Source organism: Coregonus clupeaformis, chromosome 24 (genome assembly GCF_020615455.1).
Source record: "Coregonus clupeaformis isolate EN_2021a chromosome 24, ASM2061545v1, whole genome shotgun sequence".
NCBI classification, from domain to species: domain Eukaryota; kingdom Metazoa; phylum Chordata; class Actinopteri; order Salmoniformes; family Salmonidae; genus Coregonus; species Coregonus clupeaformis.
This window is the reverse complement of record NC_059215.1, coordinates 28,339,174-28,360,665: the sequence shown is the minus strand read 5'-3', so window position 1 is coordinate 28,360,665 and position 21,492 is coordinate 28,339,174. Positions and strand designations below refer to the sequence as shown.

Genomic DNA, 21,492 nt, shown 5'->3' with positions numbered 1-21,492 from the left:
TTGCGTTAAGGACAAGAACATCAGGCCCATTGAGCATTCAGGCCTGAAATGCCTCTTGGAATGTAGCTCTGGATGACAGCCAAGTATATTTAAGTTACATCAGTGCAGATGTTAAAGTGTTTTGGCCATCTCCCCAGTCTCCCCAAGTAATTACCCTGAAATGTTTCCACAAGCCTTACTTAAACCTTTATTCGGAATTGACTTTCACATTTTCATATTCAGCTTGCATAGCAATATTCAGCTTTCTTAGCAAGGCTTATCACTGCATCTTTTTTTTTTTTTTACAAAAATATATATCTTAAGGTGGTTCAGTACCTTAGGGTAGATGTTATTCGGGAAGGTAAAGGTTCTAGAGTTTCTTAAAATAACAAATGTAATGTCATGTTCAAATGTATGAAGTTCTGAAAACAAACATACTTAGCATGTTCAACATAAACCCCTTTAGCGAAGAACAAATTATCTGAGGATTTAATCTCATCGGACATGGTCTGGAAAAATATAGAAGCTACTTGTTCGTTACTCTCGTTTGACTGGTTTTCAACTGAGAAGAAATTCTAGAGAGTAACTTGAAATCTGCAGATATGCTGTTATTAAGTATGACGTCAACTCAATTTTACAGATTAAGACCACAGAAGAACATGCCCTTGAACACAATACAGTAATACAGAAAATCACTGACACATCCCAGCATGACCAATCAGTTTTACTGAATGCTACTTAAGTTAGACAATTTGGGGTCGTTTGTGTGTTTGGGGTTTCCTTTGTTTGAGTATGGATTTGAATATTGCTCCATTTGGTTACTGGCAGCAGGATTTGGAGGCCTGGTAGATTGTCCATTGTCCTCTGTGTGTCTGGGCTGGAAGGCCACTCTGTGCCCGAGCAGCTTGAGACTCAGGATGTCACGTTGTAATTAATGATGTCAAATTAATCAGCCTTAAGAACTAAATAATAGTGTTCTCAGTATCACTGGTTAGTAATCAAAAGCCTGTAAGTGGGTAATTGGTAACTTCCCCACTCTTCACTATGCTGTCTGAAAGGGATGTGATTGCGATCCCTCTCCCCTTCTCCCTCTCTCTTCCGCTTTTACTCTTTCCCCCTCTGCCCTCTGCCCCCTCCCCCTTCCCCCCTCTCCCCTCCCCCCCTCCCCCTCTCCCCCCCTCTCCCTCCTCTCTCTCTCTCTCTCTCTCTCTCTCTCTCTCTCTCTCTCTCTCTCTCTCTCTCTCTCTCTCAGGAGTGTGCAGGAGAGCCTCTGTTCATGCTGTACTGTGCCATCAAGCAGCAGATGGAGAAGGGGCCTATAGACGCAATCACAGGAGAGGCTCGCTACTCCCTCAGTGAGGACAAGCTCATCCGCCAGCAGATCGACTACAAACAGCTGGTAAGGAAAGACCCTCCTCCACAGGCGCACACACACACACACACACCTCTCATGTTTCATTTGAGTGTGGCCCAACGGAGCCAACCCCCTCAGTCCCAGGACAGCAAGATGAATCCATGTACTGATTCTCACTTAATGTGGTTGAAGAAGCAAAACAAACAGGAGGATGTTTAGCATTCTTTGCCATGGAAATCACCTGTCATGTTACTGAGGAAGTGATGTGGACCGTGGCTCCCCCATTGGCTGTGGGATACCAGTGTAGGCAGTGGTAGGAGACGGAGCTGGGGCTGAATGGGTGAGGGAGGGCTCTTGGAACGAACCCACTCAGCACTCAATCACACAATGACCTGCTGCGGGCCAGTAATGATTCAAACAAATCAAGCAATTTATTGTCTGCCCATAAACAAACCTTCCCACCACATCGCTCTCTCTCCCCAACGAGGCGGCCAAGCAGCACTGCCAGGAAATACTACACTTAAACAATTATTGATTTACTCACCGTCAGCAACCCATTGACTTCCACATAAAAGCGTCACACCCCACATTTGCGAATAAAAAATAGAAACAGCACAGGAATTCTCTAAATATTACCTCATATTAATTATTTATATGGAAAAATAGCAATACGCTGACTTAGTAGGATACACTGGTATCCCGCCCACTCCCACCCCTCGACTTCTCCATGAATCTGCATCCGAGGCCGTTCCTCACTCGCGAGCACACTGCCTGGTAAAACACTGCAGCATCAACTCAGGACAGTTTCATCTCTACCTCCTTCATAGGGATCAATAGAAGGAATGGCAGATGTCAGAGGAATTAGCCCTAAAGAGACAGATGCTCCCGGAGGAGCTGTCTATATCTCTGGCCCTGGGGAACCCCAGTAAAGGTCAACCCTATAGGACGGCTTTATGCCCCCTGCTTCCATATACCCTTAAATCACTCATAATCTGTACCACCTATGGATGATGGAGGCTCTGTTATCGATAAATCTAGGGCCATCTGTGCACACTATCGATAACTATCATTCATGGTTATCTCTTGTATCCCTTTAAATGGCATTATCTAAGACTATCAACTTTACTGGGAAGTACTGCAGTATTTGATACTCTGATCCTATGGACCATAGATACACAGATCGGATAGATATACAGTGCCTTCAGAAAGTATTCACACTCCTTGACTTTTTCCACATTTTGTTGCGTTACAGCCTGAATTTAAAATTGATTAAATTGAGATGTATTGTCACTGGCCTACACACAATATCCCATAATGTCAGTGGAATTATTATTTTTCTAAATATATTTTTTTACAAATTAATAAAAAATGAAACACTGACATTTCTTGAGTCAATAAGTATTCAACCCCTTTATTATGGCAAGCCTAAATAAGTTCAGGAGTAAAAATGTGCTTAACAAGTAATATAATAAGTTGCATGGACTCCCTCTGTGGGCAATAATAGTTTTTATCATGATTTTGAATGACTACCTCATCTCTGTAAGAAGGGCACCTATTAGTAGATGGGTAAAAATAAAAAAGCAGACATTGGATATCCCTTTGTGCATGGTGAAGTTATTGGATGGTGTATCAATACACCCAGTCACTACAAAGATATAGGCGTCCTTTCTAAGTCAGTTGCCAGAAAGGAAGGAAAACGCTCAGGGATTTCACCATGAGGCCAATGATGACTTTAAAACAGTTAAAGAGTTTAATGGCTGTGATAGGAGAAAACTGAGAATGGATCAACAACATTGTAGTTACTCCACAATACTAACCTAATTAACAGAGGGAAAAAAAGGAGGCCTGTACAGAGTACAAATATTCCAAAACATGCATCCTGTTTGCAACAAGGCACTAAAGTAATACTGCAATAAATGTGGCAAAGCCATTCACTTTTTGTCCTGAATTCAAAGTGTTATGTTTGGGACAAATCCAATACAACACATTACTCAGTACCACTCGCCATATTTTCAAGCAAAGTGGTGGCTGCATCATGTTATGGGTATGCTTGTAATCGTTAAGAACCGGAGAGTTTTTCAGGATAAAAAAGAAACAGAATGGAGCTAAGCACAGGCAAAATCCTAGAGGAAAACCTGGTTCAGTCTGCTTTCCACCAGACACTGGGAGATGAATTCACCTTTCAGCAGGACCATAACCTAAAACACAAGGCCAAATCTACACTGGAGTTGCTTACCAAGAAGACAGTGAATGTTGAGTGGCCGAGTTACAGTTTTGACTGAAATCTACTTGGAAAATATGGCAAGACCTGAAAATGGTTGTCTGGCAATGACCAACATCCAATTTGACAGAGATTGAATAATTTTGAAAATAATAATGGGTAAATGTTGCACACTCCAGGTGAGGAAAGCTCTTATACCCTTTTCAGACAAACGGAATGTGCTGTCTTGAAAGCGCCTCAGCTACGGCATGTTTGTTTGTCTGTAAGGGTACACTACAGCTTTTTAAATGCCAAAACGAAACCTTCTCTGGAGAAAGTTTCGAAGCGCAATTGAACAGGCATTTTACCTTTCTGTAAAGGAATGCCGCTTTTGAAGCGGGACTAATGTCCATCACTAGGCAACCAGAACTGTCAATCAAATAACCTCGAGCTGCCTGTGCACAGCCTGCCTATCTGCTGCCTGCACACAGATCACACTCTCCTAAAAAAGTATCTAGCTACCCTACCATAAAAAAACAGCATGAAAACAACACAACAGCACATCAATCAGCAACGTTTGTCGTTGTCAGGGAAACAATACAGAACATTCTATGCCGGAGCAGAATTCTACTGTCTGAAAAGGCATTTTTTTAATTGTCTGAAAGGTTATCAATTGTTGCTATCAACACATTACTGTAGCAGCGTTCTATATCTGTTAAGGGTATTAGAAACTTGCTGCCAAAGGTGCTTCTACAAACTGTTGACTCAGGGGTGTGAATAGTTATGTAAATTTAATATTTTTGTATTTCCTTTTCAATAAATGTGCACTTTGTCATTATGGCATATTGTGTGTAGATGGAAACAATTAAATTGAATCCATTTTGAATTCAGGCTGTAACACAACAAAATGTGGAATAAGTCAAGGGGTATGAATACTTTCTGAAGGCAATGTACCATCTTTTACCACCAAGATGCCCAAAATCATCCCTTGTCAGAACTCTGCTTGGCCTTGGACCTCCTCAAATGATGAGGATTCTCTGGTGCCTTGAGAATTCCTATAATTTGCTGTATAATTTGTTTTTAATCACAAATGCCCCACTTGTTAACTATTTCCAGTGCATGGCAAGGAGGAAATTGACTTTGCTAATGATCAGTGAGTGGCAGTGGTACAGATGTCTGTGGTACCCTGTGCCAGCTGCACACTGTGCTAATCACCTGATTAACGCACCCAGCCCACACCAAAGGTCTCCTCATGAATTTATATGGACTGGTAGCACAACGTGTACATGCCCAGTATATAAATACATTAGAAGGACCCCTCTACTCTCTGGTCACAATCATATACCTTTTTGGATGGATACTGCACCTTGGCTATTCCAAGAGGCAACGTAGGTCATTTGATGGCGTTTAGTTAGTTTTAGTTAGTAGATTGTGTGAAAAATCAGTGCTTTTCCAATAGTCAGGATTCCTCTAGAGTAAATAGTGTTGAACACAGAAACCCCGTCAGGCCTGCAGCAAATAATTTTTTATCGTCTGTCAATATTAACATAGCAACATGGCACACTAGGCTATAGAAAGATATTAACCAGTAGACAATACAGAATCTATTATTCATGATAATCTCTGCATAGAGTTTGTATATGAACTCAGAGGATGGCCTCGTTGTGACACCACTCCTCTATGTTAGTTAATCTGTCAATGCAAGTTGCACATTAGGCTGAATGCATCTTCATTTGTTATAATGACAGTTTCCCAAATAGAGCCTGACTTCTCTATATTGTGACTGATTGAGCTGTGAAGGGGTGCCAGAACTGTTAAAAAGATATTATGCGTTTGCTCTCTATCCTCAATCTCCTCCTTTTAACTATGGCACATGGTGTCATATAAATCCTTGTTTGTAGTTAAATCAATGTCCTCTGTCAGTTTTTTATTGACCTGAGGATGGCTCATAAATGTGTCCTCCAGATCGCTTTTATTCTTCGCTGATTGTCTTCAAACAGATGAAATCTTCATTATCGACAATGCAGTTAATATATCTGGGGGGACTATTGATAAAATAGCATTTAAAGTGATTCATGAAAAACAAACACCTGAGGAAATTGCAGTCAAAATCTCTCTCTTTATTTAATGAGATTGAACAGTACTTTAACGACTAGTAAGTCTTTTTTAAACCTCCCGCTTTGGGATGGATGTGTCAATGTGTAGTTCATACATGCATAATATATGAGCAGAATTACAGATTTACCTCAATTAGCCACGAAATCCCTAGTTTGAAAGCGACTGTTTTCTGGAAGCTGTGCAGCTCCATCTTTGCTACATTTCAGCCCACGTGCGCCAGCCCCGTAGTCATTCGAGTTTCAACCAATGAGCTTGCTGCTAGCAAAAGGCCTGCCCAGCGTTATCCAATGTGGTTGCAGGGCGGGCCCAACGGCTCAGTGGACACAGCAGAGAGCGATAGAGAGAGCAATGACGTGGTGCACATATCTGCTCATATGTGACGTTGTATGTAATTCTCGGGGACCACTTTCGGCTCGTGAGTGCTACTTTCAAAATTACTGGCAGAAATTATGCAAAAGTTTGACAATGTACTGACAGCCCTGTGGTTTCTCCCTCCTCAGACTCTGATGTGTATCCCTCCGGAGGGCGAGGCAGGCACGGAGGTCCCGGTGAAGGTGCTAAACTGTGACACGGTCACTCAGGTCAAGGACAAGCTGCTGGACGCTGTATACAAGGGCATTCCCTACTCCCAGAGACCCCAGGCTGACGACATGGACCTTGGTAAGAACCAGTGCATTCGGAAAGTATTCAGACCCCTTGACTTTTTCCACATTTTGTTACATTACAGCCTTATTTTAAATTGGATTAAATAAATACAAATTCTCATCAATCTACACACAATACCCCATAATGACAAAATGAAAACAGGTTTTTGGAAGTTATTGCAAATGTATTACAAAAAAAAACAGAAATACCTTATTTACATAAGTATTCAGACCCTTTACTCAGTACTTTGTTGAAGTACCTTTCGCAGCGATTACAGCCTCAAGTTTTATTGGGTATGACGCTACAAGCTTGGCACACCTGTATATGGGGAGTTTCTCCCATTCTTCTCTGCAGATCCTCTCAAGCTCTGTCAGGTTGTATGGGGAGCGTCGCTGCACAGCTATTTTCAGGTCTCTCCAGAGATGTTCGATCGGGTTCAAGACCGGGCTCTGGCTGGGCCACTCAAGGATATTCAGAGACTTGTCCCGAAGCCGCTCCTGCGTTGTCTTGGCAGTAGAATGGCCTTACTGAAGAGCTCAGTGACTTTCAATGTGGTACCGTCATAGGATGCCACCTTTCCAACAAGTCAGTCCGTCAAATTTCTGCCCTGCTAGAGCTGCCCCGGTCAACTGTAAGTGCTGTTATTGTGGACGTCTAGGAGCAACAACGGCTCAGCCGCGAAGTAGTAGGCCACACAAGCTCACAGAACGGGACCGCCCAGTGCTGAAGTGAGTAGTGCTTACAAATAATCTGTCCTCGGTTGCATCACTCAGTACCATGTTCCAAACTGTTTCTGGAACTGTTTGTCGGGTGTTTCATGAAATGTGTTTCCATGGCCGAGCAATTCCAAGCATCGGCTGGAGTGCTGTAAAGCTCGGCGCCATTGGACTCTGGAGCAGTGGAAACGCGTTCTCTGGAATGGTAAATCACGTTTCACCATCTGGCAGTCCGACGGACTAATCTGGGTTTGGCGGATGCCAAGAGAACGCTACCTGCCTGAATGCATATTGCCAACTGTAAAGTTTGGTGGAGGAGGAATAATGGTCTGGGCCTGTTTTTCATGGATCAGGCTAGTCCCCTTAGTTCCAGTGAAGGGAAATCTTAACGCTAAAGCATACAATGACATTCTAGACGATTCTGTGCTTCCAACTTTGTGGCAACAGTGGAAGGTCCTTTCCTGTTTCAGCATGATAATGCCCCCGTGCACAAAGCGAGGTCCATACAGAAATGGTTTGTCGAGATCGGTGTGGAAGAACTTGACTGGCTGCAGAGAGCCCTGACCTCAACCCCATCTAACACCTTTGGGATGAATTGGAACGCTGACTTCGAGCCAGGCCTAATCGCCCAACATCAGTGCCCAACCTCACTAATGCTCTTGTGGCTGAATAGAAGCAAGTCCCTGCAGCAATGTTCCAACATCTAGTGGAAAGCCTTCCCAGAAGAGTGCAGCAAAGGGGGGACCAACTCCATATTCATGAATTAGATGTTCGACGAGTAGGTGTCCACATACTTTTGGTCATGTAGTGTATCTATGTCTATGGCAGTGTTTCTTAACCCCAAGGGGTGCAAATTTTTGCTTTTGCCCTAGTACTACACGGCTGATTCAAATGATCAATTAATAGTCAATATTTTGAATCATTAGTGAAGGGCTAAGGAAAAAACTAAAATGTGCAGGACCAAGATTAAGAAACGCTGGTGTATGGTAATAACAGCCTCGTAGACTACAGACATACTCACTCTTATGTGAAGGTTGTCTTCATTACTGTGAAGGATTTATTGTAACTAATTGCATCATTGGCTAATAGTGATTCCCTGTTGAAACTAAAGATACAGGTTAAACTAATCAGATCAAACCAATCTTCTGTTGTTCCTCACAGAGTGGCGACAAGGTAGACTGACCAGAATTATCCTTCAAGATGAGGACGTCACCACGAAGATCGAGAGTGACTGGAAGAGGCTCAACACCCTGGCCCACTACCAGGTCAGACAGCATCACCAGCTGGACACATCCACATAATACTCATTCACATTACTCACACACAAAGACAAATACTATCATATTGATGGTCATTCATTTAATGATACAATATTAAAGATCTCTCCTCCTCCAGGTGACCGATGGTTCTCTGGTAGCCTTGGTCCAGAAGCAGGTCTCAGCCTACAATATTGCTAACTCATTTACCTTCACCCGCTCTCTGAGCCGCTATGGTACGTATCAATGACCCTTTCAGTTTTTCCATACCTACTGTATGAAAGCCCACCCCCACCCAGCCTCCTACAGTATCTGACTGTGTGTCGTCGTGTTTCCAGAGAGCCTCCTGAGGACGTCCAGCAGCCCAGACAGCCTGCGCTCCCGGGCCCCCATGATCACCCCTGACCAGGAGACTGGCACCAAGCTCTGGCACCTGGTCAAGAACCACGAGCACGCTGACCAACGGGAGGGCGACCGCGGCAGCAAGATGGTGTCTGAGATCTATCTCACCCGCCTACTGGCAACCAAGGTCTCTTTTCGTTGTATTTTTGTGAATTATCTCATAATGTATCATGACAATGTATCATTGCCAGGCACACATTCCTTTCTTGGACACTGTGTTAACACCACTTGTCTGATCACCCTACAGGGAACTCTGCAGAAGTTTGTGGATGATTTGTTTGAGACAGTGTTCAGCACGGCTCACCGCGGCAGTGCCCTCCCTCTGGCCATCAAGTATATGTTTGACTTCCTGGATGAGCAGGCCGACAGGAGGCAGATCACTGACCCGGACGTCCGCCACACCTGGAAGAGCAACTGGTGAGCACAGAGTGACCTCTCTGTCTGCCCCTGTTTCTTATAGCTGCCCCTTAAATAAGCCAATGGAACCCAAGCTGTATCTGTGCATTTGGTCAAAGTCTCAGTCTGTCTCAGTCTTCTTGGCTGTTTGAAATGGCCACTAATGAATCAGAGCTACTAGCCTTCCCTGAATGGCACAGGCATACTCATAAGCCCACTCCATGATCAACTTTTCAAAGGAGGGAGTAATGACAAGAATTATGTGCAATTTCCTGTTCTTTCTCAGCCAAAGGGAGTTTTTCCCTCGCCACTTTTGCTTTCAGCTTTCTTTTTATAAAGGTGTAGAACTGAGTCTTTTTAGTCAAGTGTTTTATGACAAATGACTAAAATGTGACAAATGGAATATAGATTTAATACATTCAGATTCATAAGATTGTACCATACTGTACCATGACTGTGACTGCTTTTATTGTCTCAAAGCTCTGAGTGGTCCACAATGTGGTTTTTAAAATCTATTGTATCATTGTGTAGTGACACTTTAATACATTTTTCTAATTCTAACTCTAAGATTCCCTTATAATAGTCCCAACCTTTTTCTCCTACTGTTTCTCTGCTTTCTCTCTATCTGACAGTCTGCCCCTGCGTTTCTGGGTGAACGTGATCAAGAACCCCCAGTTTGTGTTTGACATCCATAAGAGCAGCATCACGGACGCCTGTCTGTCTGTGGTGGCCCAGACCTTCATGGACTCCTGCTCTACATCAGAGCACCGCCTGGGCAAGGACTCGCCCTCCAACAAGCTGCTCTACGCTAAAGACATCCCCAACTACAAGAGCTGGGTGGAGAGGTACGATTTCAGTTACCATCAATCTTATTTGCTGTCATATCGACTTTTATCTCAAAGAGTCAAACACTGAGTACTCTTGTGTCTCTTTGCTTCTGTCAGGTATTACAGAGATATCAGTAAGATGCCCACCATCAGTGACCAGGACATGGATGCCTATCTGGTGGAGCAGTCTCGTCTCCATGGCACCGAGTTCAACACTCTTAGTGCTCTCAGTGAGCTCTACTTCTACATCAACAAGTACAAAGAGGAGGTAAGAGGCATGGGCCAATCGTGTGCTTTATTAGTCCTCATATTGTAAAAGTGCAACTTATTTTTATACCTAAATGTAATGCAATTAACGTTCTTATTAATGTTGAGAAATTATTTATCTAACTTTTCTGTTCAGATTTTGACAGCACTGGACAGGGATGGGTACTGCCGCAAACACAAGTTGCGACACAAACTGGAACAAGCCATTAACCTTATGTCGGGCAGCAGCTGAGGGCAGAGGATGGAACAGGGGGTCAGGGGTCGGGGAGAAAGGGGGAGAAAAGGGGGGTTTGGTTGAACTGGTGAACGGACATGTGTTGGAACATCCACAGCTTGTGCTAGTAAAAATGAGGACATAAGACACTGGACAATCAACACAACGAACCACAGCACAGCACATTAAGCCCAATGTCTACTGACCAGATTCTGTGCCCAATATCCTCACTCCCTCAAACCTCTACCTGCCATTGCCAGTGAAACATTCTGAGTATTTTTTTTCTCCACACTGGCCTTTTCAATGAAATACTCTTTAGTAACTGCCTAATCTAATGGAAGAGGACTGCTGTGGATACTACGAGATACATTCCAATAGAGGCATACAGTAAGTTGCCTTGGAAACTGTTCTGAATTGCCAAGCTAGTGCCATGGGAAGAGTAGCTTTTGGTCTGGGATAATAATTGTACAAAATGCTGAAAAGTAACATTTAGGTGTGGACTGTGGATTTGATCTTGAAATGTATGGGTCTTACCACAAGTATGGTAAGGTACAAGTAGTAGACCATAACCTATTGGCCTCAAAGGAAAGCTTTGAGGCTCTGTTTTGTTGTGTTAGGGTTGGAGGTTTGATGCCAGTGCGTGATGAATGAGGCAGTGTATGGACAAAAGAGACCAAATTCTGGAAGCACCAGAGGCCTAATTAAGTGACATAAATTGAGGGGAGTGTTGGGGCTGGGCTGAGGGTGGGTCATCCCCCTCGTCTCTCAAATGCCATAGCTACAAAGCGCCTTTTTATTTTGCTTTATTTTTTTGTTCTTGAAATTCGGGGCCAAATGGACCTTTGCTGATGGTGAGGCTCAGCTCAGAGTCCAGCGTTTTAAAGCTTGCCTTTGTGTTGCATTCAAGCAGGAAGTGAAGCCCTCTCCTCATAGATGTTCCACCCCTACTGTAACTGACCAGCTAATTGTACTTAGATCCCTGTGTCAGTCTGCACCACTGTGAATCTGATCTGTCAGGATCTGAGGAATTCCCATCCAGAGCCCAGGGCCACTGCTGTTGTGGAAACAATTTTTACCCATATCAAGCATCCTAAATCTAATCGATCCGTCACGAGCAATACGTCTAGTTCTAAAACAGAAAGCCATGTTTCATTAGATTACACTAAACCAATAGTTATGTTAGAGGCTCTCTATCTTGAGATGATCATTCTGTGGAGTCATCTTTCTGTTCCAGATTTTTGCCATATTGCAAATGACAGCTTGAACAAAATGTGTAATGCAACACCAAGCACAACAGACAGGGGACTCCTCTGCTAGGAGGAAATACAGTCTGGTGGTCTTATACCTGAATATTATTTGAGTACATTTACATGTGGTTTTGAGTTCGGCCCTATCCAATGATGAAGTATTTATTGTTTTGTCTTTATTTATTTCATATTTATTTACATTTTACACAAGAATGTAAACTCTTGTTTTGTGCAGTTTTAGTGACTGAACACAGTTAGTGTGCTCTGTACTGTCCGATAGGCTGAGTGTGTAACATGGCTGCAGGAGTCTTTTTGATGCCAATTCCCTCACAGGACCGGGTTCATTTAGGATACATCATAGATTCAGTAAATAACAGAATTCCTTCACATCCATAACTGAAAAGTAAACTTTTGATCGCCACGTCTAGTGTTTGGTGACAACAGTGAGGAATGCAGACTGACCAAAGGAGGCACAGAGAATAATCAAATGATCACTCTCTTGTCTTTGGGTTGAATAATGCTGTAAGGCTTGACCCACATATTATAGTACATGTTAACCATAGATTATATAATGTTTAAAAATTCAGGTACAAACATATCTTTAAAATATTTTTAATTGAATAGGATAAAGCCTCAAATTACAATGTTCCCAATAACTAATGTTAGACAAATATGTATTTGTGCTACTAAAGCCAGAGGTTTGTGGTAGTCCTGGCCCTGAATATAAATATTTCAGTATAACTAACAGTTATTTTTATCCATCAAGTCCTGAAAGATTAAATACAATCTATTGTTAGTAAATTAAACCAATACTTTGGTCTATCAGTGTACAGGTCTTAATCCTCTAGATTCTGGCAGGGTGTTGTTTTGCATTGTGACCTTTAACACGATGATGCTCTGTTTAGATGTAAATGAAATGGATCTGAAACAAACTCATTACTGTAGAATAATTAGGCTTGCTTATCAGCCCAGGAACAAAAGAGCCATTATTATATATTTTCATAACCCATCACACATTTCATTAAATCCACACCAGGAGAGAGAGAGACACGTTTTTCTACATGGAAGATGCACATTGTAGATAAGCTCCAAATCAATTTAGAATTTGGCCTTGGAACTCTGAGGGAAATACATTTTCAAATAAAACTGGAGCTCATTAGCATGTTAAGAGCTGCAGGAGGATAATTAAGGAGAATGGGTTTCAACATCCTGGTGTTATTTTGGGGCAGAGAAATTGGGTCAGTGTATCTGGATCTAGGTCTGGGGGTGGATTTCACCTTCCACCATATGTGAAAATGACTCAGTCAGAAATGACTGCCAACTTGCCAGAGCTGGCCTTTCAGCATTGCAGGTGTATTACAGATATCAAAGCTCTGCTTGAGCCACTTTACAAAATTAAAGCTTAATCTGGAAGAGAAGTCTTGAATTTTGATTTAGTACCTCTTGGTTAACGCCATCTCATAGGGTTTGAATCTGGTTGCAATCTACCCACATAAGTAAACAATTAAAATAGTAAGTGCAACAAGGTATCAGGTTTTTGGGGTGAAATCTGTAATCATATCCAAAGTACAGTTTGGCTGCCTGCCATATGTAACCGGTGTGAAATGGCTAGCTAGTTTAGCGATGCGCGCTAGTAACGTTTCAATCGGTGACGTCACCGCTCTGAGACCTTGAACTAGTTGTTTCCCTTGCGCTGCAAGGGCGGTGGCTTTTGTGGCGCGATAGGTAACAATGCTTCTTGGGAGGCAGTTGGTGATGTGTTCAGAGGGTCTCTGGTTCGAGCCCAGGTTGGAGCAAAGAGAGGGACGGAAGCAACATTGATGCTGTTGACTTGGATCACTTAGTTGGGTTCTACCCAGCTGCTGTGGTTGCTGCAGAGCAGGAGGTCAAAGGGGGGTGAGTGTAACCGATGTGAAATGGCTAGTTAGCGGTGCGCGCTATTAGCGTTTCAATCAGTGATGTCACTCGCTCTGAGACCTTGATGTGGCTTTTGTGGAGCGATAGGTAACAATATTTCTTGGGAGGCAGTTGTCGATGTGTTCAGAGGGTCCCTGTTTCGAGCCCAGATTGGGGCAAAGAGAGGGACGGAAGCAACACTGTTACACATACATCATATGTAAACTAGTGAAGGGCCAGGTGATTAGGCTGTAGAACAGAGCCGCGGCCGTACGTCTGGTTTTGTAATGTTGTATAAACAGCAACATAAAAAAGCACCTGTAACATGTAAGGAAGAAAAGAGTGAGTGCAAACTTGTGATGTTTCTAAGTAGATACTGTAGAAGCTATGTCAGTTTTAGATCCATAACTACATTTCAGTCAGTGTTCTAGTAAAAAAGTTAAACATTTGTCTCAGATAAATTAATTCTAATTTATTTGTTGGTTTTGTCTGTTTGTCCCAAATGTTTTAATCGATTTAATGTAACACATTTCTTTACAGCTTCAAAGATATATGGAATTGATTAACTTTGTCTGGAGAGAAAGTAGCTTTGTGACTGACTGACGAATGGATGATTGCTCTGCCTAGTCCTTAATTCTATATAAATATATAAATATATTTTGTATAATTATTTGTTTAAAATGTTTCTTTTTAAATTATTATTTTTGTTTTTATATTTTATTTCGTTAGTTTGAAGGAGTTGTAGTAATGAGTCCTTTAAACGCTGGCTGCAATGAAGTGTTTTGTATATATTTGCACTTTTTTTTACTCAGTCAGAGGTTTTTAAAAGATTGGATTCTAACTTAATGTTGAAATGACAAGCATGGTGTTTTGTTTTGCTAATTAAAATATGTGGATGATGCTGTATGTTCTTGAATGTTTTATTTGTGTACTATCCTCAAGGATTATTTTCTCTGAACAACTCAATGTTTGAATTCAAATAAAGGCAAGTGTTTTAGTAAAATATCCACAAAGATTATCCAAAGTGGACCACATATATGAAATTCAGCGTCCTTACTTTGCTCCTTCAGTACTCAAAATACTGTTACAATACTAACAGAGGAGATCAAATCACAGTCTAAGAATTTTACACTTGAAATGACCAGTGGTGCAGTGAGAATGTTCATATGAATACATATTCTGTTTTTATCATCTTTTTAAAAGATTGCAAATCTATCCCACCTTTCAGATTATCATCTCTCTATCATGAAAGGGGGAAGATTGTGCATTCTTCTCTGCCTTCCTGGATTAAAAGCAGGGCAGAGGATTTGGTAAACAGATCAGAGAGAGAAATGGGATTGCAGACTGTTTTATGTACAGGGATTTCCATATTCACACTTCATAAAAAACAGATGAATTAATCTGGGCCTGACACATAAAGATGGGCACTTGTGGTACAGGTATGCATGGAAACAGTATCTAGGTGTGGAATATTTAGAAAAAAATAGTACCAGAATCCTCAACTTCATTAATTAGGACAGCAGATCAAAGATGTAGAACATCAATCAGGATAGTAAACAAAGCTGAAAAACTGGTAATTACAACCATATTCCCCCTAGAACATTAATCAAATTGTCAAGGTGGGATGTTATTCATATTAGTGGTTGTGAATTGATATACGTTTTCTATTTTTGTTATATCAACCTTTAACAGTCTTTATTAGTAATTTGTATAAGGATGATGTTTGATGACATTGACTATCTCAGATTGACGGACCAATCGTAGCATATTTCCTACAACCATCTACAGTTCAGTAGCCTATATGGAAATAAGTATTTGACCCCTCTGCAAAACATGACTTAGTACTTGGTGGTAAAACCCTTGGTGGTAAAACCACCCAAGATTTGACGGTACATGGCCCCGTCCATCGTCTCTTTGATGCGGTGAAGTTGTCCTGTCCCCTTAGCAGAAAAACACCCCCAAAGCATAATGTTTCCACCTCCATGTTTGACGGTGGGGATGGTGTTCTTGGAGTCATAGGCAGCATTCCTCCTCCTCCAAACACAGCGAGTTGAGTTGATGCCAAAGAGCTCGATTTTGGTCTCATCTGACCACAACACTTTCAACCAGTTCTCCTCTGAATCATTCAGATGTTCATTGGCAAACTTCAGACGGGCATGTATATGTGCTTTCTTGAGCAGGGGGACCTTGCGGGCGCTGCAGGATTTCAGTCCTTCACGGCTTGGTGTGTTACCAATTGTTTTCTTGGTGACTATGGTCCCAGCTGCCTTGAGATCATTGACAAGATCCTCCCGTGTAGTTCTGGGCTGATCCCTCACCGTTCTCATGATCATTGCAACTCCACGAGGTGAGATCTTGCATGGAGCCCCAGGCCGAGGGAGATTGACAGTTATTTTGTGTTTCTTCCATTTGCGAATAATCACACCAACTGTTGTCACCTTCTCACCAAGCTGCTTGGCGATGGTCTTGTAGCCCATTTCAGCCTTGTGTAGGTCTACAATCTTGTCCATGACATCCTTTGGTCTTGGCCATGGTGGAGAGTTTGGAATCTGATTGATTGATTGCTTCTGTGGACAGGTATCTTTTATACAGGTAACAAACTGAGATTAGGAGCACTCCCTTTAAGAGTGTGCTCCTAATCTCAGCTCGTTACCTGTATAAAAGACACCTGGGAACCAGAAATATTTCTGATTGAGAGGGGGTCAAATACTTATTTCCCTCATTAAAATGCAAATCAATTTCTAACATTTTTGACATGCGTTTTTCTGGATTTTTTTGTTGTTATTCTGTCTCTCACTGTTCAAATAAGCCTACCATTAAAATTATAGACTGATCATTTCTTTGTCAGTGGGCAAACATACAAAATCAGCAGGGGATCAAATACTTTTTTCCCTCACTGTATGCACATTCCTCTACAAATCAATGGTGACTCCCTTTCACTGGCTGATATTTTTGAGAGAAGAAGTAACACGGTCATGAATATGTATGTGTGTGAAGGTACAACTTCTGAGGAGGGATAAATCGAGTGAGAGCGGAAGAGCTGCTCCTCCAGACAAAAGGGAAGGATTACAGAGAAAGAGGAAAACAGGCGGCAAAAGGCAGGCTGCCTCTGGGGGTGTGGGGTTTATAAATAAGTAATGCATGCTGGGGGGTGCTCATTAGCAGAGCACTCTCAATACTAAGGGGAACAGAAATATGTGGCTGCAAAAACACAAAATAACTGCACACGCTGCTGCTACCCCATCACAATCACACTCCTAGCTGGGTGACTCCAGTACACTCTTCACCTCTTCTATAGTCTATGAAGCCACTGTGTAATTTCTTCAGTTAAAAAGAGACTCCAGCAGAGTGAGGAGGATATTGCTGTTTTATGCCGCAGGCCACAAGCGCTGCGTCACAGAAGGTGGATGTTTTTATAATGGTGATGTGTTTTAGCAGGTCTGTGTACACACTTTATAAATGTCAATTGTGTTTCATCTTGAAATTAACTGAGGGGGATCATCGCCACATTCTTGACCTTTAGATATCATAATATGATCCAGATGTTGTATCCACTAAAATGACTTTTATTCGGTTTATTGAAGTCATTGTGAGACACTATTGTTAAATGGAGAGAGAGACATCTCCAGGGGTACACAGTAGGATGGGGACAGATAGGGTACCACTCTCCCAGTAGGCAGGGCATGGACAGAAATATGCCTTGGATATTCAGGGATTACACAGTCCAAAACACACAACCCCTCAGAGGTACTATTAAAGGTAGTTACTGTTACTATAGCGATAGATTCCCCCAGGACAGGCCCTGCAGATACAGTCCTGACCAGGAAGAGCAGGCAGGACAGTTTAGCCAAGCCGAGCCAAGAACTGTTTACCAAAACACTGACTTATAAAGACAGTGGGAGAAAATAACAGGTGCAGTTTATAAAAAATCTGTGGATAAAGTAAATGTGGAAGAACATGACAGGCAGGTAATAACTGTGCTGAAAATGAAGTAGAATGAAACAAGAGGTCTTGAAGTAGTCTTGTATGCAGAATTCAGACCTCACTTTCAGCCTCATACTGTCGGACAGCAGTCACATTCAAAAATCAAACACCTGGGTGTTTTATGAATAATTCAGAGGAATGGCTCTGTACAATTACAGAGGCCAAATCATTTATATCTCCTGTACAACCTCTGGATAGGTAAGAATATTTTCTATCCATCCAACTCAATTCATTCTCTGTGGCGCAGAGCTGCTTTGTCCATGCTACACATGGGGTTCTCGGGGGTTAGTTTTCTGTGGGCACATTTTTTTAAATGGCCCTATGCTCTTGTGTCCGTTCCACTTATCCAAGAGCGAGTCTGAAGCCCCAGTTAGCTGTCAGGATGGATGGAGCCAGGGATTCTGTATGCATCTTTCTGTCATTGCGGGCCTAATTTAATCCCAATCCACAGGCGTGAGACACTGCTTTAGAACCACTTTGGAAAATGAAAAAGTTGCCTTCTGCCTCCAATCACATTGTTTGACAGTCAGCCCCCACATACACTCAGAATATGTTGCATTTTATTGATCTGTGTTTCACTTTTTCCCTCTGCATTCCGCTCTATTGATTGTCTGATTAATGAGCATGGAGTCGTATGAGTGACATACAAAACAAGGGAGGAGACTTAAAACGGCAATGAGACTGGGTGTCTCATTTACTTAAAGTAGAGAAGAGACGTGTTAACAGCTTTGCCGAATCATGTTGCTGTTATGAATGAGGTTGCATCCAATTAGGTAATGGCCTTTTAAAAGACACATTAGTATTCTCAATCAATTTGGATAAAGGATGAGAATTTAATTGAACACTTTTACCATTTCTTCGAAGCAGGTCTTCCATTATACTTTATGATACACTACCCTAACATATATCACAGAATGTTGTTGGATGTAGAAGTGCAATATCATGCTAGTTGACTACCTCTTGCATCATTTACTAATATAGGGATATAAACACAGCAATAAGCATGGCACTGCCTGTATATGAACTCTTGAGTTGTACAGATGTAGGATCTTAATTTGATCAGCCTGTTGCAGAAGCGCTTTCCTACAATGCAGGAAATGTTAAACTTGTAGTGTATTTGAGGTTAAAAAGCTTCTGAAGTTTGTAATTTCCACTTTGAAATTTCAGACTTGATTTTCCGTTATGAAAAATATATCAACCCCTACAAAAATGTCCAATAATTATAATCCATATAATAATTGACATTTACTGTATTTTCCTGCTGTAGCAAACTGGCTCAAATGAAGATCCTACACCTGTATGATAGACTGGATGGCCCCGACCTCAAAACACTGGCAGAGAGAGTCTCCATAGGGAGAGCTCTCTATGGATGGACTGAGATGAAGGAACACTTTGGTCAGGCATTGTGCTTTAAGGAATTCTGCTGCGTTTGGGAATACTTATCATTCTCAAAGTTCTGGCGAGGTGGAATCAATGAACCAGAGCTTGAAGGAATAAATTGGCAAATTCATAATTGAAGGGCTTTTGAACTGAGTATCAATGCGCTGCTCAGCTCAAGGTCCAGGAGAATCCCTACAGCTGGCTCTCAGCCACTAACTTAATGATTACACCAACCAGAGAGTTTAGGGAATCTGGACCAATCCAGACTTGGGACCATAGACCTACAGTTTAATTGCTTTCACTCTCCAAGGACTGACAGAAGTTAGGTAATATGTGTGTTCACCAAGTGACGTGATCTGCTGCTACATCCAGGGATGAGCAGGAAGGATGGGTTGCAGAGGGATTATATGCCCATATTTTGTTATCACACAAAGTGTTGGCTGGACCCAGCCTGAAAGTCCATTATATGTCTAGACTCAGAGGAGGTATACAAGGAGAATGGTACACAGGCCCCATTGTTGTGTCTGTATGAGGCATGATAAAGAGGTCATTACCGATCATCAGCTACAGATCACCTCATTGTGTCAACACATGGGAGGTGAGAGGACACAGTAAGAGATATCATCTCTTATAGCTACAGAAGCTGGTAACATGTCCTTCAAGGCTTTGCTGAAGAGGATTTTAGAGCAGTTACATGTGCTTGTATTTACACTATGCCACTGTGGACCTGTGTGTGCACTACCAAGGTTATTTCACTGCTCTGATAGCTACAACAATGAGGTGATATTTCACACAAGAGTGAACAAAAACAAAGCAATCATGTATTACAGAATAATTCAACAATGACTACCAGGAAGTTATGTGATCGTAGCTGGTTTTACTCATTGTGGAAGTGATGATAAAATAATTATGAGTAAATTATATAAAATTGATGAGCATTGATTACTGAGATTACCATCTTGTTATCGAGTTCAGAAAAATGGACTGGCAACCAGTCATGACTCATATGCCATCACTCATGTCATTTTCAAAAGGCACTCAAAGCTATATTTCTGGTCAATGATGTAGCCTACATACTGTACCATAAAAACTACATGGCACCAGTGAAGAAAGTCTTTGAATCATTTATTTAAATGACTGGAAGTCACCAATTCTGCCCATATTTAATTCATAAATATATGACATCATGTTTGTAAAGATGTCAGATAATGAATTGATGGCAGCCATATTTAGTTTCCTCGTCAATATGCCAGACTAGATTTTATGCCAGAATAAACAACAAACCGAGCACATCCTCGGTCAAAGTAGACTTATGCCCTTGATCCTCCAATACTTGCTAAACTGTAAACTCCAAGAAGCATTGTTCAAAATACAAGGGAATATGAGGCTCAATGATAAACTCTTTGGCATTTTAATGCTGAATGATAAATAACACAGAGCCTGTTTATGCTCTATTAACTTCTGTCTCAGAGCCACAGAATTGGTATTGAGATAACACTCATTCATCAATTAGGCTCTTTTCATAGGGCAGAGCAGAATAAATCATTAATCCCATCCCCTGACTTCATACACATACCCACAAGGCCCATTATCTCACGTTTTCCCCTATATTGACATGATTAGCAGCTCAATGCAGGTGACCTACAGCTAGTTTTAAAGCCTTTTATCAACAGGAGCAATAGAACATTTTTGTAGATATTCCTCAACAACTAAACCAAATCCTCCAGAATAATGAACTAATCAGAGAACATGGGGATTGTGACACATCAACAGCCTCTCTCTCTCTCCAAGATTCCCACACTGCGGCTCTTGTAACTGCATTGCGTTATTGCGTAACATCCCTACCAACCGTCCCCCAGATGGAAGCTGCAGCAGAGCCAGACCTCCTGACTTGGGGAAGTGAGGGAGAGGTGAGTCTAGGTTTGGTGCTTGGCCTCTGTGATTTCCCTTCCTAGAGGACAGGACTAAAGTTATCCAAGCTAATTAAACAACAGGCTCAGCCCTCACATGCCCAGATTGGGATTCAAGTGCCAACAAGATGTTTGGTGTCACCTTTAAGATTAGCCTACGCCCGCCTCAGAGTTAGCAGTGAGTTAATCGCCTGCACTCTTTGATGTCCCCCCCTTTTCCTTCACAAACTCTCAGTAATAATTGAATCCATCAAAGGCTTCCCCTCATCTAATCCCTGGCTATGGCAAATCCCCTGTTCACTCCTCTGCCTCTTTTTTAAACCACACAGAAAAAATGAGGGGGTCTTAAATGAATGTGCTTAGCATTTCCATCAAGACATGACAGATCTTTGCAAATTATCCCTTTGAATAGGTCATGGTTTCACATTTTTTCCAAGCAGGCTACACGCTGCAGTTACTCTTCTCATATTTTCTGTGGTTCATTTGTCATCTACACACTGATTTGAAACTGCAATTCATCCTGGTTCTCTTGAAAGCCCTAATACTCACTAAATTTGCCTGAATAGGGGAAATGTAAGTACAGTATGCATTACTATAGATTCCTGCATTATTGTGTGTTGTTGCTAAGGCAGGATACACTGGTTCTGAGTTTTCTAAGGGATTTAGGAGAAGAATGTACAGTATGTGAACACAAATAGCTA

At 41.8% G+C, this 21,492-nt stretch overlaps 1 protein-coding gene across 2 annotated transcripts in view; it reads left to right on the top strand.

The window, feature by feature from the left end:
* Window positions 1-10,433, top strand: part of LOC121538364 (plexin A3) — a 128,658-nt gene extending 118,225 nt beyond the window's left edge. For both annotated transcript variants that reach the window (XM_041846295.1, XM_041846294.1), the window contains exons 24-32: window positions 1,232-1,378; window positions 6,152-6,311; window positions 8,174-8,277; window positions 8,408-8,504; window positions 8,607-8,797; window positions 8,918-9,087; window positions 9,699-9,911; window positions 10,011-10,161; window positions 10,297-10,433. In XM_041846295.1, coding sequence (XP_041702229.1) covers window positions 1,232-1,378; window positions 6,152-6,311; window positions 8,174-8,277; window positions 8,408-8,504; window positions 8,607-8,797; window positions 8,918-9,087; window positions 9,699-9,911; window positions 10,011-10,161; window positions 10,297-10,392 — 1,329 coding nt within the window. In that variant the 3' untranslated portion in view covers window positions 10,393-10,433. The remainder of the gene's footprint in view (window positions 1-1,231; window positions 1,379-6,151; window positions 6,312-8,173; window positions 8,278-8,407; window positions 8,505-8,606; window positions 8,798-8,917; window positions 9,088-9,698; window positions 9,912-10,010; window positions 10,162-10,296) is intronic.
* The last annotated feature ends 11,059 nt before the right edge of the window (window positions 10,434-21,492 follow it).